At 41.1% G+C, this 19,725-nt stretch overlaps 1 protein-coding gene across 1 annotated transcript in view; it reads left to right on the top strand.

Annotated features, from left to right (window-relative positions):
* Positions 1–19,725, top strand: part of PTPN3 (protein tyrosine phosphatase non-receptor type 3) — a 268,489-nt gene that overhangs the window by 104,796 nt on the left and 143,968 nt on the right. Inside the window, exons 4-5 of the mRNA XM_040353487.1 lie at positions 13,924–13,966; positions 16,312–16,390. Of these exons, the coding sequence (XP_040209421.1) occupies positions 13,924–13,966; positions 16,312–16,390 (122 nt within the window). The remainder of the gene's footprint in view (positions 1–13,923; positions 13,967–16,311; positions 16,391–19,725) is intronic.

Genomic DNA, 19,725 nt, shown 5'->3' with positions numbered 1-19,725 from the left:
TGTTCATCATGGCACCTCCTGCCCATGTGATATGACTCTGTATCAAGTACTACTGTTAATACTACTACTGCTGCTTCTGCTGCTGCTGCCGCCCAGTCAATACACCTATGTCAGCAGTTATTTCACACTCTATATACTCTTATTAAGACTGCTGTACATCATGGCAACTCCTGCCCATGTGATATGACTCTGTATCAACTACTACTGTTAATACTACTACTGCTGCTTCTGCTGCTGCTGCCGCCCAGTCAATACACCTATGTCAGCAGTTATTTCACACTCTATATACTCTTATTAAGACTGCTGTACATCATGGCAACTCCTGCCCATGTGATATGACTCTGTATCAACTACTACTGTTAATACTACTACTGCTGCTTCTGCTGCTGCTGCCGCCCAGTCAATACACCTATGTCAGCAGTTATTTCACACTCTATATACTCTTATTAAGACTGCTGTACATCATGGCAACTCCTGCCCATGTGATATGACTCTGTATCAACTACTACTGTTAATACTACTACTGCTGCTGCCGCCCAGTCAATACACCTATGTCAGCAGTTATTTCACACTCTATATACTCTTATTAAGACTGCTGTACATCATGGCAACTCCTGCCCATGTGATATGACTCTGTATCAACTACTACTGTTAATACTACTACTGCTGCTTCTGCTGCTGCTGCCGCCCAGTCAATACACCTATGTCAGCAGTTATTTCACACTCTATATACTCTTATTAAGACTGCTGTACATCATGGCAACTCCTGCCCATGTGATATGACTCTGTATCAACTACTACTGTTAATACTACTACTGCTGCTTCTGCTGCTGCTGCCGCCCAGTCAATACACCTATGTCAGCAGTTATTTCACACTCTATATACTCTTATTAAGACTGCTGTACATCATGGCAACTCCTGCCCATGTGATATGACTCTGTATCAACTACTACTGTTAATACTACTACTGCTGCTTCTGCTGCTGCTGCCGCCCAGTCAATACACCTATGTCAGCAGTTATTTCACACTCTATATACTCTTATTAAGACTGCTGTACATCATGGCAACTCCTGCCCATGTGATATGACTCTGTATCAACTACTACTGTTAATACTACTACTGCTGCTTCTGCTGCTGCTGCCGCCCAGTCAATACACCTATGTCAGCAGTTATTTCACACTCTATATACTCTTATTAAGACTGCTGTACATCATGGCAACTCCTGCCCATGTGATATGACTCTGTATCAACTACTACTGTTAATACTACTACTGCTGCTTCTGCTGCTGCTGCCGCCCAGTCAATACACCTATGTCAGCAGTTATTTCACACTCTATATACTCTTATTAAGACTGCTGTACATCATGGCAACTCCTGCCCATGTGATATGACTCTGTATCAACTACTACTGTTAATACTACTACTGATGCTTCTGCTGCTGCTGCCGCCCAGTCAATACACCTATGTCAGCAGTTATTTCACACTCTATATACTCTTATTAAGACTGCTGTACATCATGGCAACTCCTGCCCATGTGATATGACTCTGTATCAACTACTACTGTTAATACTACTACTGCTGCTTCTGCTGTTGCTGCTGCCGCCCAGTCAATACACCTATGTCAGCAGTTGTTTCACACTCTATATACTCTTATTCCTACTGCTGTTCATCATGGCAACTCCTGCCCAAGTGATATGACTCTGTATCAACTACTACTGCTAATACTACTACTGCTGCTGCTGCTGCTGCTGCTGCTCAGTCAAGACAACTATGTCAAAAGTAATTTCCCACTCTATATACTCCTATTACCACTGCTGTTCATCATGGCACCTCCTGCCCAAGTGATATGACTCTGTATCTACTACTACTACTACTACTGCTGCTGCTGCTGCTCTGTCAAGACACCTATGTAAAAAGTTAATTCCCACTCTATATATACTCCTATTACCACTGCTGTTCACTGATACCACTGATAGTTAATTTATCCCTTAACTACCCCCATTTGTGAGGGTCGGGGTTTTCCTTTAAAGTCCCATGCAAATCAATGGAAAATGTATGTTCCCACATAACTTCTGTACGCCTGGAGATATTTCAATAATACCCGCTATACATATTACTTATATGCCAAATAAAAATATATAACAGTTAAATTAACCCTTACCAACACCCTTATATAAAAGATGGGTATATTTATATTACTATGATTTTCCTCCCCAAAAGGTTAAGATAGGAAGACCGGGCAACGCCGGGTATTCAGCTAGTAATAGTATAAAATGTTTTCGGTTATTATTAAGCTAGATGTGTTGATGTTGATGTTGATGTTGATGTGTTAGATGTGAAGTTAGATGTGTTTAAAAAACTAACAATTTCAATAAGAAATGAAACCTTTGCAAAATATAACATTTTTTATTAAAAAAAAAAAAAAAAAAAATTAGGACATTAACTTCTGAAGCTCTGTCACCTCATCCATGTTTTTCGCCAGTTGTTGCACCAGTTGTTGATTTTGGCGCATCAAAAACAGTATCTGCTGCTCATTTGCCATTACTCTCTTCGTGAGGTTTTTCATGGCAGCTTGTTTCACCTCTAGCTTTTTTAGAACTGTTAGGATATAAGAAAAAAACATTTGGATTTCAAAGACCGTTACGAAAGATTATTTTCAGCCATAAAAATAATAAAGTCTGACTTAAGAGACTCTATGAAAGAGGATCTGGCAGAGGCAATTCTCTTCCTTAGAACTCTACATTGCATTTATTTGCATTTGCTAAGCCTAGAACTACATTTCAAGATTAATATAAACCATTTCTAGGTTTTTCATATTTTTTTTTTGGGTTCATTATAGATAAGCTTTGTTTTGGTTCTAAAACAGCCAAATAATGTGGTCTGTATTTTTGAACTGTTAAAGATCATGTTCCTGATGTTTAAGCCTGCTGCTACTATCCAGTCACTTGATTGTTTTCATTGTGTTTGTCTTTTGCTTAAACTGTGCAATACAGTAGACTGTTGGCTTCCCAGCCAGTAGTCCTGTGGTAGTTTGCGTTTCTTTCCCTCAAGGAATCTATAAAATACATTCGCATATTAATACAGAGGAGTCGGAGTCGGGGAGTCGGGGAGTCGGGGAGTCGGAGTCTGAAGTACATAAAACTGAGGAGTCGGAGTCGAAAAATTTATCTACCGACTCCACAGCCCTGCTTTAAATGCTGTCCATTTTTAGAGCTACATTTTATTGTTGAAATTTTATTAATATATGTGCACATATTTACCCTCCTGATTGATGGTATAATTAACCGTCTCATCCTGCTCCTCTTCCTCGTCACCCACTACTCCACCAGAAGTTTCGGGGGGGGGGGTGCAGCTCCTCCTCTTGCTCCTCCACAGGAACTGGGGGTGGTGATGTGGATGGCCCTGGCTGCTCCTCCTCATCCCTCTCCTCCTCTTCCACATCCTCCTCCTGCTCCTCCTCTGCGGCCTGTCGCCTTGTGCGCTTGGGGCGCACAGTTGGTAGCGGAGCTCCTATAATAACACAATGTTCATATATTATAAAAATGTTTTCTAATGACGTATGCAAATTCTGTGTACTCTACTGTATTGTATATGAATACAAATTAATTTATATAGACAGTTAACCAATGGGACAATGTTATATTAAAGGGTCTTGTGGGCACTACAGGGGACTGAGCGTGAGCTGGGCTGCCACCATGGTAAAATGAGCTGTTTTTGTCTCCTTTGTTTTGTTCAGACGATCTCATGTTAAAAAAAAGTACTTGATGGAGTACACAGGATTACTATAACAACCCCACGCCTAACACAGGAATTTAGTGGGAATCTATATATATAAAACTCAACGTGTGTGTGCATGTATGTATGTATGTTCCACCATCACGTCCAAACGGCTAAAGATATTTACATGAAACTTGGCACACAGGTTACTTATATGTCAGCCACAAATATAGGATTGGTGGTTTAACCCATACCCACCCCCATTTGCCTTGGTCAGGGTTTTTCTTTAAAGTCCCATTCAACTCTATGGGAAATACATGTTATTTCATAACAGCTGTAGATATTTCGATAACACTTGGTCACATGTTATCTATACGTCCACTTAAAGTATAGGATCGTTAATTTATCCCTTAACTAACCCCATTGGTGAGGGTCGGGCTTTTTGTTTAAAGTCCCATGCAAAGCAATGGGAAAAGTATGTTCCCACATAACTTCTGTGTTCCTGTCTGCTGTCCCATGTTTTTTTCCAACAGTACTATGAATACCTTGGCTGGTGGTGATATATGTTACAACAACATGGCGTCTTGGTTAACAACATCTGACCTTACATTAATTACATATGACCTTACATAACTGTCCCCAAGGGACCCGGGCTGGCTCAACGCGATTGCCACTGCGCTGACAAGCCATTCACCTCTGCAGCTAGGGGTTCGGATCCCGCTCTCGGCTACATGTGAATTGAGTTTGGTGGTCTCAGCTCGGCCCCCGGTGGGTGTGCTATGCGAGGTAAGCCTGCGCTTAGTATGCCCACCTCCCTCCCACAAAAACCACCACACTTACACACGCACTCGCAATTGGGTTAACATGCACGCACTCTGACCATGCGGTCTCTAAAAAGAGAGGCGAAGGACTAACGGGGCTGGTTGAGCGGGCAAATCCTCTCACTCCCTTATAGGGAGTCCCTCTGCCCCGTGGGGCTTCGAAGCGGAGCAGGTAGGACGGTCTGTGTGGGAGGACCCCCTCACACCCGCCATTGCCACCCGGGGCATGGAGAAAGGTGGCAGATTACCTCTGGGGGAGGCCTGCCTACTCCCAACTCCTGCAGTCCGGCTCCTCTCTCGAGTACACGCACAAAATACACTTTAGGGAAAAAAAAACATAACTGTGACCAATAACTTACCAGGATGATATTTATTCCGGATACGCCTGACCCGGTTCATCTGGCGCCTCTTCAGGTCGGACCACTTTTTGAGGATCGCCATGCGAGTGTGTTCTTCGCCTAGTTCCTCAATCAGGGAGCTTATAACTCCCTGTTTTTCTTGCTGCCTCCGCAGCTCATCGTATCCTGTTTCCAGGAACTTCTGCAAGATGAAGAACAAAGTATATTGTAATACTTTTGTTGACAGCCTTATGGATATATGACATAAATGTATGCTATTCAACAATTGGAAGCATTCTCGCCTTATTAATCAATGACAGGGGTAACATGACAGATTTTATATACTGCCATTTCCGTCGCCACCTTTTTTACATAAATATAGCAGCCATTATCATTTGCATAATTATGAATATATACTAACTTTTAAACTAGACTAAAATGCAGTTGAAGATAATGAAATAACAGTGGTCAAAATACTTACACAAATCAGCAACTTTTCCTCAGATACAGTGAAATTACTTCCAACCATCTTGCTCTGCGATTGCGTTGCGATCATAAAGTTGGAAACTGGCAAGGGTCCAGGAAATGGTTGCGTGTTGTTCGCGTGTTGATTGCGCTGCTTGGACCGAGATGGGTCCATATGGCTTCGGCTGTATGGACCACAGTAACTCTTTTCCCTGTCAGGAGCCTAACGCCCCGGGGGGTCAGAGACGGGACCTTTTCGGAGGACCACTGACGTATGCAACCGTCGCAGTTTTTTGTGATGTCACTCTTTAGGTGTGTGCAAATTTTTCCTTGCACCGGGTGGAGTTTTTGGGTTGTGTTTTGCACGCCACAGGCTTTTCAACAGAAAATAACCAGCTGGAGGCAGAATGGTTGCAAAACACTACGGGTTTGTTACCTAACTCTGGGTTTCAAGACCAGTCCACCTCCAGCTGTTGCAAAACTACTACTCCCATCAGCCACGGTCTGTCAGTGCATGCTAAGAATTTTACTTTTGCTGCATCTAGGGTGCCACAGTTTAGAGACCCGTGCATAAAGGCCTGAAAAATGGGGGCCTGCAGAACTTACAATACTAGAAGTGCCAGCATTCCCAGGCATGCTGGAAGTTGTAGTTCTGCAACATCTAAAGGGCAATATGTATTCGAACGTCCTTGGGCCTTGAGGACACTGAAGTCAGGACGTTCGCATATGTCCTATGTCCAATAAAATGTTAAATTCATTATGCTAAATAACAAGGAAAAGTGCCTAAATACACATTTGCCAACCAGGGTGTCTGCAGCTGTCCAGGCATGCTGGGACTTGTAGTTTTGTAAAAGCAGGAGACACATTTTTTGTGAAATACTAATATCTGATCATATATACTAACTTTTAAACTAGACTTAAATGCAGTTGAAGATGATGAAATAACAGTGGTCAAAATACTTACACAAATCAGCAACTTTTCCTCAGACTTAGTGAAATTGCTTCCAACCATGTTGCTGTGTGATTGCGCTGCGATCATAAGTTGGAAACTGGCAAGGCTCCAGGAAATGGTCGCGTGTTGTTCGCGCAATTGCGCATGCGCGATCGAAAAATCGCAATCGCAATATGTATTTTGGTTAAAATATCATACATATTCGATTTCAGAGTGCTGCTACAGCAGTTTTCGAAATATCTGCAATCAATTTCGCATTCGCATGTTGCGATATTTCGATAAAATATCAGGAATATTCTGAGCCAATCAGAGCGCTCCTCCAGCATATCTCGAAATTGCGCAATAAATATCGCATTCGCATGTTGCGATATTTCGATAAAATATCAGGAATATTCTGAGCCAATCAGAGCGCTCCTCCAGCATATCTCGAAATTCCGCAATAAATATCGCATTCGCATGTTGCGATATTTCGATAAAATATCACGAATATTCTGAGCCAATCAGAGCGCTCCTCCAGCATATCTCGAAATTCCGCAATTAATATCGCATTCGCATGTTGCGATATTTCGATAAAATATCACGAATATTCTGAGCCAATCAGAGCGCTCCTCCAGCATATCTCGAAATTCCGCAATTAATATCGCATTCGCATGTTGCGATATTTCGATAAAATATCACGAATATTCTAAGCCAATCAGAGCGCTCCTACCGCAGTTATTAAAAAATCGCAATTATTTTCGCATTCGCAATAGCGAAAAATCGCAATCAATTAATTTCGATAAAATATCACGAATATTCGAATTTAGCGAATATATCTCGAATATTCGAATATATATTCGAGATATATCGCGAAATCGAATATGGCATATTCTGCTCAACACTATCCATGACGTGGGAGACTTATGATACTTGCATGAGATCGCCTCCCTTCACAAGCAAGTGGAGGTTGATAAAAGCAGACATGAGAAGTGGTAATATAGCTCTCTATGCTTGTAAGGATATTGTGATGTAATTGTTTTGAATCAATTTTGATGATATTGCATAGATATTATTGCAAGCTTTCTTTGATATTTCAGAGAGGCATGTAATTTTCCATGAGGAAGAGATTAATTGATAAATATAGCAACACATTGGATCTATGATCTCAAAGCAAGCTATCTGCTGAATATCAAAATCCTACAAAAGATGTAATATTGGAAAAGTATCAACTTTATTTGTATACATCTGTATGATTTTTAGGCCAGAACATGGCCCTGTGTGGTGTTTAAACAAGGTTGTGTATTCTTAAATAATTTTGTAAATAAAACTTTTTTTTTTATAAACAGTATCTCCTTATTTTTGGGTTTGGTTTGGTTGCCGACAATATCTCATAGAGGTTTAAAAAAAACTATGAGAACAGGGATGGTGGCTACCTTTTCCCTGAACAGAGTTATCAAACACTAAGAGCCCTTTCACACTGGGGCGCTGTGCATGTCGGAGGTAAAGCGCGGCTATTGCTAGCCGCGCTTTATCATGGTTTTAGCTGCGCTTTTCGGCCGCTAGCGGGGTGCTTTTAACCCCCGCTAGCGGCTGAAAAAGGGTTAAAAGCACCCACAAAGCACCGCTGCAGGGGCGCTGCCCATTGTTTTCAATGGGCAGGGGTGCTTTACGAGCGGTGTGTACATCGCTCCTACAGCGCCTCAAAGATGCTGCTTTTTGATGTCCTGCCAGCGCACCGATCCAGTGTTAAAGCCCTCAGGCTTTCACATTGGAGAGACAGGAGAGGTGATTTGCAGGCACCATTTCTAGCACTATAGCGCCAGTAAAGCACCTCAGTGTGAAAGGGGTCTAAATGATTGTGCTTAAGAATGCATTCAAACTTGCGAATTAACCTTTTTTGTATGATCCACTGCAAGAACCCCATCGGGGGGTCCTGTGATTGGCTGCAAGTAGACAGCCCTATTGAAAGCAATGGGAGGATGCTGGCTCTTGCTGTTAATCACGCTCAGTCGCATGTCATCGCTTGAGCAGCGATCACCTACGAATGTGCACGATTAGCTGTCAGAGCCAGCAGCCTCCCATAAATGCTTTCAATGTGGTTTCCTAATCGCAGCTAATCGTTGGAACCATTTCTGGGGTTCTTGCAGATAATCGCTAACAGGGTGCATCTGCAAGTGTGAATGCACCCTTAAAGATATATATAGCCATTTTTTGTTAGAGTAGGAAAAGGTTAAAATTTAAGCCAGTTTAATTTATTTAGTTGTCTGCGTCCTTCCATTCCTATCATGGATGTGCAACATCTAAAAAGTAAATGGAATTCCCTTGAATTTTGACCCTGGAACAGATATCCCTATTGGTTACCTTCTATTTCTTTTAACAACTGTCTGTATGGTTTTGGATTTCCCATCTCTCTGTCTTACTGACAGTGGTCACCAGGACAAATGGAGATGGTGAGTCTACCCAGTGGGGACACAGACAACCAAAAAATAATCTGACTGGGCTTTTAAACTTTCCCTATTCTATTCAAATAAAAAAAATCCTTGTCTTTGGGTCCACCTAAACCTCTTCAAGCTCCAGAACTATTTTCAGATCACAGTTATGGACCAGTTAAATATATATTTATTTTAAGTCAGATAAGCAAGTGCACCCCTTGAGAATTGTTCACCTTTTTCAACATATTTGAACATTTGTGACGCGGTTGTATAACCATAAAATGTCCATCCAACAATGGCTGCCTCCGCTGTAGCTGCTGACTTTTTAATAAGGACACTTACCTATCCAGGGAGCCCACGATATCCCCCCCCCCCCCCCCCCGAGGCCAATCCGTCCATCGGATCGGGCGCCGCCATTCTAACTAAGGGAAACTTACTGCGCATGCACGAGTCGCGCAGGGCTCCCTGAATAGCTCTGTCATTTTCTGGGACACACAAAGGTCCCAGAAGGCAGTGGGAGAAGAGTGGTGGAGGGGTTGTTGTTCCTTTAAGACAAAAAGTAAAAGTGAGCGGAATTCCACTTTAAGGAAAATAATCTACAAGTGGTGTATATTTTTGAATGCCTTTTGACCAGGGCTGGCCCAGCACATTCAGCCCTAGAGCTTTATGCTTCTGCTAAAAGAAGTCTCCACGTACCCCAAAATGTAATTGCCGGATCTGCAGGTACAATGCATTGAAAAAGTATTCATACCCCTTGAAATTTTCCACATTTTGTTCATGTTACAACCAAAAAACGTAAATTTTGTGATAGAGCAACACAAAGTGGCACATAATTGTGAAGTGGAAGGAAAATTTTAAATAGTTTTAATTATTTATTTTTTTACATATAAATATCTGAAAAGTGTGGCGTGCATTTGTATTCAGCCCCATGAGTCAATACTTTGTAGTGAAAGGTGGTTCTACAATTACAGCTGCAAGTCTTTTTGGGTATGTTTCTAACAGCTTTGCCCATTTGTCTTTGCAAAATGGATCAAGCTCTGTCAGATTGGATGAAGAGCGTCTGTGAACAGCAATTGTCAAGCCTTGCCACAGATTCTCAATGGATTTAGGTCTAGGCTTTTGGCCATTCTAAAACATGAATATGCTTTGATCAAACCAATCCATTGTAGCTCTGGCTGTATGTTTAGGGTTGTTGTCCTACTGGAAGGTGAACCTTCACCCCAGTCTCAAGTCTTTTGCAGGTTTTCTTCTAAGATTGCCCTGTATTTGGCACCATCCATCTTCCCATCAACATTGACCTGCTTCCCTGTCCCCGCTGAAGAAAAGCATCCCCGCAACATGATGATGCTACCACCATGCATGGATGGTGTCTTCAGGGTGATGTGCAATATTAGTTTTCCGCCACACATAGCGTTTTTGCTTTTAGGCCAAAAAGTCAAATTTTTGTATCATCTGACCAGAGCAACTTCTTCGACATGTTTGCTGTATCCCCCACATGGCTTCTCCCAAACTGCAAACAGGACTTCTTATGGCTTTCTTTCAACAATGGCTTTCTTCTTGCCACTCTTCCATAAAGGCCAGATTTGTGGAGTCATGACTAATCGTTGTCCTGTGGATATTCTCCCACCTGAGCTGTTGATCTGAGCTGAGAGTTACCATGGACCTCTTGGCTGCTTTTCTGATGAATGCTCTTCTTGCCCAGCCTGTCATTTTAGGTGAACGGCCATGTCTTAGTAGGTTTGCAGTTGTGCCATACTCTGTCAATTTTCAGATGATGGATTGAACAGTGCTCCATAAGATGTTAAACGCTTGGGATATTTTTTATAACCTAACCCTGCTTTAGACTTCTTCACAACTTTATTTCTGACCTTTCTGGTGTGTTCCTTGGCCTTCATGATGCTGTTTGTTCACTAAGGTTCTCTAACACATCTCTGGTGTATTAACAAAACGGCTGTATTTATACTGAGATTAAATTACACACAGGTGGACTCTATTTACTAATTAGGTGACTTCTGAAGGCAATTGGTTACATTAGATTTTAGTTGGGGGGTAGCAGAGGAAAGGGTGCAGAGGACAAATGCATGCCACACTTTTCAGATATTTATTTCTTAAAAAATTTGAAAACCATTTATCATTTCACTTCACAATTGTGTGCCACTTTGTGTTGGTCTAGCACATAAAATCCCAATAAAATACATTTACCTTTTTGGTTGTAACATGACAAAATGTGGAAAATGTTAAGGGGGTATGAATACTTTTTTAGGGTACTATAACTTGCAACAGTTGGTGTCAAAGTGCCTGCATCCACAATCAGAAATGGTTTGCACGAATTCTACCTGCATTGGATGTGTGCCCAAAAAAGCCTTTTGCTGCCCACAATGTACATTAGAGCAGTACTACATTTTGCATTTAGAAATGCAGGCAAAGTCTAGGGCTTCTGTAATAATGTGCTGTGGACTGATGTATCTAAAGTAGAAGTTGTTTGCCTACAGTGAGGCCCCGTACACACGACAGAGGAACTCGACGTGCTTGGCACGTCGAGTTCCTCGTCGAGTTTTGGGATGAAGCCGCCGAGGAGCTCGGCGGGCCGGCTTCTCCCATAGAAGAGCGAGGACAACGAGAAAATAGAGAACATGTTCTCTATTTTCTCGTCGAGTTCCTCGGCGGCTCCATCGAGCCAAAACTGTACAGACGACAGAGATTCTCGGCAGAATCCGGGTTTTGACCGAGTTTCTCAGCGAATTCTGCCGAGAATCTCTGTCGTGTGTATGAGGCCTAAGAGTAGACATGTTTGTAGAAAACTGAAGACAGCATTTTAAGAGAAGAATCTCATACCAACTGTGAAGCATAGTGATAGAAATGTTATGGTTTGCTACTTTAGTGTCTGGGAAGCTTGTAGTCATCGTGTCAGGTATGAATTCTGTATAGTATCAAAGGGTACTTGATGGGAATGTGAGATAATCTGTCCAAAAGTCGATGCTGAACTGGAAAGTATGTTTTTACACAATAATGTGAACATATTAAAAAAATCCATGAGGAAACCGTTTAAAAAGAGCAATTGAGAGGTTTTGGAATGACCTAATGAAAGTCCTTATTTTATTTCCATTGACATTTTTTGTACTCATTGTAACCATTTACCATTTCAGTTTTCCAAAGTGGGAAAAGGTGACTCATTTGACCAGATTTGGCATCTTATCTCCTCCAAAATAAGAGATAAAATAACTAGCAACAATCGGCACATCAATTTACAGTGCATACAGAAAATATTCACAGCGCTTCACTTTTTCCACATTTTGTTGTTAAAGCCTTATTCCAAAATGGATTCAATTAATTATTTTCCTCAAAATTTTACAAACAATGCCCCATAATGACAATGTGAAAGACGTTTGTTTGAAATCTTTGAAAATGTATTAAAAAAAAAACAAAAAAAAAAACACATGCATATAAGCATTCACAGCCTTTGCTCAATACTTTGTTGAATCACCTTTGGCAACAATTACAGCCTCAAGTCTTTTTGAGTATGATGCTACAAGCTTGGCACACCTGTTTTTGGGCATTTTCTCCCATTCTTCACTGCAGGACCTCTCAAGCTCCAACAGGTTACATGCACAGCCATTTTCAGATCTCTCCAAAGATGTTCAAATCGGGTTCAAATCTGGGCTTCGCAATGACATTTATAGAGTTGTCCCATAGCCACTCCTTTATTATCTTGGCTGTGTGCTTAGGGTCCTGTTGGAAGATCAACCTTTGGCTCAGTCTGTGGTCCAGAGCGCTCTGCAACAGGTTTTCAGCAAAGATAGAGTCTGTACATTGCTCCATTCATCTTTCCCTTGATCCTGACTAGACTCCCAGTTCCTGCCGCTGAAATACATCCCCACAGCATGATGCTGCCACCACCATGCTTCACTGTAGGGATGGTATTGACCTGGTGATGAGTGGTGCCTGGTTTCCTCCAGACTTGACGCTTGCCATTCATGCCAAAAAGAGTTAAATCTTTGTTTCATCAAACCAGAGAATTTGGTTTCTCATGGTCTGAGAGTCTTTCAGGTGCCTTTTTGGCAAACTCCAGGCAAGCTGTCATGTGCCTTTTACTGAGGAGTGGCTTTTGTCTGGCCACTGTACCACACAGGTTTGATTGGTGGAGTGCTGCAGAGATGGTTGTTCTTTTGGAAGGTTCTCCCCTCTCCACAGAGAAACGCTGGAGCTCTGTCAGAGTAGCTCATTTGGTTCTTGGTCGCCTCCATGACTAAGGCCCTTCTCCCCCTATTGCTCGGCTTGGCCCGGCGGCCTAGGAGTCCTGGTGGTTCAGAACTTCTTCCATTTATAGATGATGGAGGCCACTGTGCTCATTGGGACCTTCAATGCTGCAGACATCTGTACCCTTATACAGATCTGTGCCTTGATACAATCCTGTCTCAGGCCTCGTACACACGACCGAGTTTCTCTGCAAAAACCAGCAAGAAACTTACTGGGATTTTTTTTTTTGCCGAGGAAACCGGTCGTGTGTACATTTTTCGACGAGGAAACTGTCGAGGATCCCGTCGAGCCAGAAAGAGAGCATGTCTTCTTTTCCCTCGACGGGAATGAAGAAACTTGCCTTGTCGAGTTCCTCGACAGCCTAACAAGGAACTCAATGAGCAAAACGATGTGTTTGCCCGTCGAGTTCCTCGGTCGTGTGTACGAGGCTTCAGAGGTCTACAGACAATTTCTTGGACTTCATGGCTTGGTTTGTGCTCTGAGATGCACTTTTAACTGTGAGACCTTATATAGACAGGTGTGTGCCTTTCCAAATCATGTCCAGTCAACTGAATTTACCACAGATGGACTCCAGTCAAGTTATAGAAACATCTCAAGGATGATCCGTGGAAACAGGATGCACCTGAGCTTATTTTTGAGTGTCATGGCAAAGGCTGTGAATACTTATGTACATTTTTCTTCGTTTTTTATTTTTAATAAATTTAGAAAGATTTCAAACCAACCTCTTTCATGTTGTCATCATTGTTTTTAGAATTATGAGGAAAATAATAAACGTAATCCATTTTGGAATAGGGCTGTAACATACCAAAATGTGGAAAAAGTGAAGGGCTGTTAATACTAACAGGATTCACTGTATATACAGTTTTAAAAGTTTAATTTTTTTCATTAATTATTTTATATCCTGTATTTTATATCCTATATTTTATATCCTGTATCTCTAATGTGTGCATGCTTAATTTTAGAAATGGTTGGAACCCAACAAACCAATTCGAAAACAGCTAAAAGGTAAGTCTGATATAGCAAGCTCAATAGCAGTTTTAAGTATTACCTGTGCCCCATTATTTCCAGTGTGCTTTCAAATCCATAACCCATATCCTAGCACTCACTATACAACGATAACAAAAAGCACTGCTGTCCCTGGCAACTTGGGACCTTGACATGCAGAGTTTGGTAGGCAATACAGATTCTTTATAATTTGCTGTCTAGTGCAGTGTTTCTCAAGGGACCCATAGCTGGACAGATATCTCCATTAGAATAGATGGTGATAAAAGCTGCCTGTCCATACAAAAGCTGCCTGTAGTTGCAGCCATCATCCCAGCAACATTTCTGGCTAACAATGACACAATTTTACCTCAAAGCTCTTTAACTCTTTCCTCAGCTGCTAAATGGAGGGAATGATTGGGCTTCACTGACATGATTTTTTTTCAAGTTTGATAATATCCTGATGTGAACCTCCGATGGCCATAATAATTAATTCTAGTCTTTAGGGAGTAAAGGCGAACCATCAGCATATTTACCTATTTTCCCAAATTTGTTTTTAATGTAAGGTTCCCTTACCAGGACACCAGGATTCTTGCCTAGGTGAGAATGGTTTACCCTCTTAGCCACCCACAGCTTCCTGGGAAATCCAAACATCCTAGGAGGCTTTGGGGCATTCTACCAAAAATAAGCATGTGCAGTAACTCGTCATCAGGAAGCCAGGTGCAAGGACCAGGACAGCTTGCTCCCGCTGACACCAGAGGATGATAGTGGCATAAGCCCTGGTGTGCAGCGGTGGATCACCAGCAAACGCCTCTGGATTTCTTGGGTGTGTTAGCATGTTATTGTGGATGCCACAGCAAAAATAGCAAGGGGGGGGGGAGAGTTCCTATTTAACTAAAGCCCCAGTTGTCTCATGCAAAACACGGATTGAGAGAATTGTTTGTGAATAGTGGCCTATCCCACCATATACCATCACCATAACAATCTTTTTGATTTTTTTTTTCTTTTTCTGATGTTTCCTGCTATCCAATGCTCCATTCGAGAAATTATCCTCACACTAATGACAATGAAGTGAGGTAAAATCTGCAAAAGGAATTTAGACCGCAATATAAAGCTGCCATTTACACTACTGTGCTGAAAAAGATCATTTTTATTTCAGTTTGTGTTGCTCTTGGAGATTTCATCCTCACTTCTTATATGGTAAATCTATTGTCGCCTGGACTGGAATATCTTTTCCTCTTATTTTATCTTAAACAAAACAAAAACATTTGCCACAACTTTTGTTAAGCCTAATGCCCCCGTACACACGATCCGAAAATCGTACGACAAATCATTTGACTTTTTTTCGCTTACTAGTCGTAAGTAGAAATTGAATAGGTTACTAAAGTCACGAAAATTCTCGTAGGACAGAAAAAAAAAATCAGAAGTGATGTCGTGTTGTAGTGTATTTGTATTGTATTTTCGGGTGACAACTGTACTGACTAAACGAAAATCGTATGATCTGGTATCGTATGAGGAAAATTTCAATGCTTTTTCGATTGAATAATATCAGATGGACTGTAATGATTGGCTCTCGAAAGCACTGTACCAACGATCCGATTATCGTACAATCGGGTCGAAATCTGAATTTTTCGTCCGATTTTTGGATCGTGTATGGGCCTTTAGGCTGGATTCACACCTATGCATTTTTAGTGCTTTTTGCATTTTGAAGATTTGCACTACGGAAAATATTTCATAGGAAACCATGTTACATGGATTGTAGTGAAAATCTGCAAAAAGCACTAAAACTGCATAGGTGTGAATCCAGCCTTATAAAGGCCTATTTAGAGGAATGATATATATTTTTCTCAGGTTTGGTGGAGGTAAATACAATGTAAAAAAAAAAGTTACATTGTTATTAGCTACGTCTAAAAGCTGCAGATAAATTATTTATATAGAGTGTGCCTGAGTAAAAAAAAATAAAAAATACAGAAATCTGAGTTGCTGGTCAGTATTTTAGGCATGTAGACGTGCAAATATGCATGAATATGTGCAAAAATGTAAATTTAAAGAGGTAAAATTCCATTCTTGAGAGCTGGAATTTAGTTTACTCATGTATTCACAAATATGCACAAAATAAACGCAAGGAATTTTGTCCAGGAATACTGTTGTTCAGAATGAAATCTGGTCAAGGTGGGTTCAACATGTTGTGCGTAGTATGCAGGTCTTCAAGTGGTTAAAGTTTTTTTTTACACTGCCATTTCAGAAACAAGAAATGTATTAATAGAGTTGGAGCAATGCTCCTCGTGCACACAGACCCTTAATAGTTCTAAATCTAACTTTAATATTATTAAACCTTCTTTCCTTTTGCTATTGATATTTCCATATAGGAGGATTTCCTTGCTTTCTCTTCTTCAGAGTACGATTTTTTATTCCAGACCCCAACACGCTACAGCAGGATCAAACCAGGTAATTCATTGTAATCTTGATTTATCTTATTTAATTATTAAATCCCTATTTACTTGACCTTCATTTCCTCTGAAAACACTAAGTTAGGGTAATGATTAATAACTTGCATAGTTTAGATTAGTTTGTTCTAACTGTAGCATGCTGTAGATAAAATACAAATATTTTGCTTCTTTTCTACATGTGGAAATATGTCCTAGTTTTTTAGTTTTATAGTTTTTTTTTTATGCTTCATATTGTGTAATGTTCTGAATGTTTGCATTTCCCTTTCTAATAATAACTTCATTATGGATTTTGCTAACGTTTCCCTCAGTAGCTCGAAACATGCTGTATATGCAGCTTTCATATTTTGTCATGTTACCCTGTTTTACTCCATGAATGTTAAAAAAAAAAATTATAGATTTTTTAGAATGGCAGAATTTCTGGACCTTTGCCTAACTACTTCAATACCAGGCACTTACACCCCCTTCCTTCCCAAGCCAATTTCTAGCTTTCTGCACTGTCACTGTTTAAATGACAATTGCGTGGTCATGCTACACTGTACCCAAACAGAATTTTTATCATTTTTTTCCCACAAATCGAGCTTTCTTTTGGTGGTATTTGATCTCTGACGGTTTTTATATTTTGCCAAACAAATAAAAAAAGACTGAAAATCTTGAAAAAAAAAAACGTTTTTCTTTTTGTTTCTGTTATACATTTTGTAAATAAGTAAGTCTTCTCCTTCACTGATGGGCACTGATAAAACAGCACAGATACGGTGGCACTGATGGGCACTGATATGTGGCACTGATGGGCACTGGTAGACGGCACTGATGGGTGGCACTGATATGCAGCACTGATGGGCATTGATAGGCGGCACTGATGGGCACTCATGGGTGGCACTGATGGGTGACACTGGGCACTAAAGGCTGCAATGATTGATACTTATGGGTGGCACTGATGAGCGGCACTGCTGGGTGGCACTGATAATGTATGTGGCACTGATGGGCATCCCTGTTGGCACTGGTAGGCATTGTGGGTGGGCACTGTTTGGCAGCTGTCTGGGCATTGATTGGCAGCTGCCTGGGCACAAATTGGCATGTTCCTGGTGGTCTAGGGGGGCATACCTGGTGGTCCAGTGTGGTGGCCATCCTGGTGGTTCTGGGCGGCATCCGAGGGGGGACTGCGCTGATAAACAATCAGCATATACCCCCCCTGTCAGAAAAGCAGCCGATCGGCTCTCCTCTACTCGCTCTTCCTGTTTATACTGTGATCAGCCATGATTGAACATGGCTTATCACGTGGAAGCTCTTTACCGAGATCGGTGTGTCAGACTGACACACCGCACCACCGATCGCAGTGATGCGCACCAGCACCGGTGTTACAGTATAGTCAGGATAACTGAACCACTGCCCGGCTGTCATTTTGCTGTAGGCCGGACGGGAAGTGGTTAAATACAGTAAAGCTACATTAATAGGTATAGGACCAGAGTGTATTACTGGAGTGATGGACCCACTGATGGGTGATAAATTGGTTAGAATTAGTATTCTGTCAAGCAGGCTATCCACTAGGGAACCCTGGAGGGATCTCAATGGAGTGATCACAGTGTTATATTATTATATATGGTATATATACCATAGTTTTTTAAACACAATAACTTTTGCACAAACCAAATAATATACACTTATTGGAATTTTTCTTTTACCAAAGACATGTAACAGAATACATTTTGGTTTAAATTAAAGAAGATATGAAAATTTTGATATTCTAATTGTATATTTTTTTTTTCTTTTTCACAATTTTGATAAAAATTGTATTTGCGTACAATGTTGCATGGCCACGCAATTGCCATTTAAAGTAGCACAGTGCTGAATAGCAAAAAACGCCCTTGTCATTAAGGGGGCAAAACCTTCTGGAGGTCAAGTGGTCAGAACAGAACAGAAAACAGAATATATAAAAAGGAAATCAAGGATGAAAAAGATTGCAAAACATAGTAGGACAAACCCCATTTTTTTTTTCAAATATATTAAATTAAATATCTTGGTGGTAAATATAAATAACCAACTATATGGTTAGGTAGAAAATTCTGTAATCCACTCTGAGAATAACAGTCAGAAGAGATAAAATGTATATACTATTAGGCCCCGTACACACGACCAAACATGTATGCTGAAACTGGTCCGCGGACCAGTTTCAGCATACATGTTCGGTCGTGTGTAGGCACGAGCGGGCCTTTTCCCAGCGGGCAAATATTCGTGGACGTGTTTTAAAACCGTCCGCTGGAATCCTGCCCGCTCGGACATGTACGGTCGTCAGTACAGACCTACCGTACATGTCCGAGCGCCCGCCGTCCCTCGCATGCGTCGAATGACTTTGACGCATGCGTGGAAGCCTTTAAATGGCAGGCCCGCCCACGTCGCCGCGTCATCGCCGCGACGACGCGGACACGCCCCACGTATTGTTTACGCGCGGACTTCTGTACGATGGTTAGCACAGCCATCGTACAGAAGCCCTCTGGCAGACATGTACGGTGAAAACGGTCCGACGGACCGGTTTATCGTACATGTTTGCTCGTTAGTACCCGACCTTAGAGGTTGAATCTGGTAAATATCATCAGACTCGGATAATTTTTTTTTTTATTTAAAGAAAAAAAAGTTACTCTTTTGCAGATTTTCAAACAGATCTGTAATATATTCTATTCGTTAAAAAAAAAATGTAATTTTAAGAACGTTTGTTCGATTTTCTAATCGTTAGTGGGGTAAAATGGGGTTTGTTTTCAACCAGTGACGGCAACATTTTAAAATAATAGAAAACTTCTTGGTCAAAGGCATTTTTAGACAGTATATGTCAGTGGTTCTCAACCTTTACGAGTGGAAGGGACTTAGGGAGCGCTAAATATCCATGGGTTAGGGGCGCAAATTACTTGTCTTGCCTTGCTGACAACCCACGCTACAAAAATCATTTTACTGTTAGGGGTCCACTCCCCACATCTTGGAAATTTTATCAAGGGGTCACGGCACTAGATGGTTGAGAACCACTGGTATATGTGGTTTTCATTCAGAAATTACATTCATTTTAAAACAGAATGTTAAAAGCAAGTGTAAATTTCAAACAACATTCTTTCATTCAGTGAATGTACAAAGATTATTCGTATGAATATTCATGTCTGAAAATTGATCTGTATGGCCAGCATAAGGCCCAGGAACACACCTATGCAGTTTGCTTTTAATCTGTTTCTGCAGTTCTTTTTTCTGTGCGTTTTGATTTTTGCACAAGTGATTTTGCTGTGATTTGTGTTTTTTGGATTTTTTTATGCTTTTTTTTTGGCCAATTTTTTGTTGGGCAGGTTAAAAAAACAC

Source organism: Rana temporaria, chromosome 5, assembly GCF_905171775.1.
Source record: "Rana temporaria chromosome 5, aRanTem1.1, whole genome shotgun sequence".
NCBI lineage: Eukaryota > Metazoa > Chordata > Amphibia > Anura > Ranidae > Rana > Rana temporaria.
The sequence above is the reverse complement of the archived record's forward strand: the minus strand, read 5'-3'. Positions and strand labels throughout refer to the sequence as shown.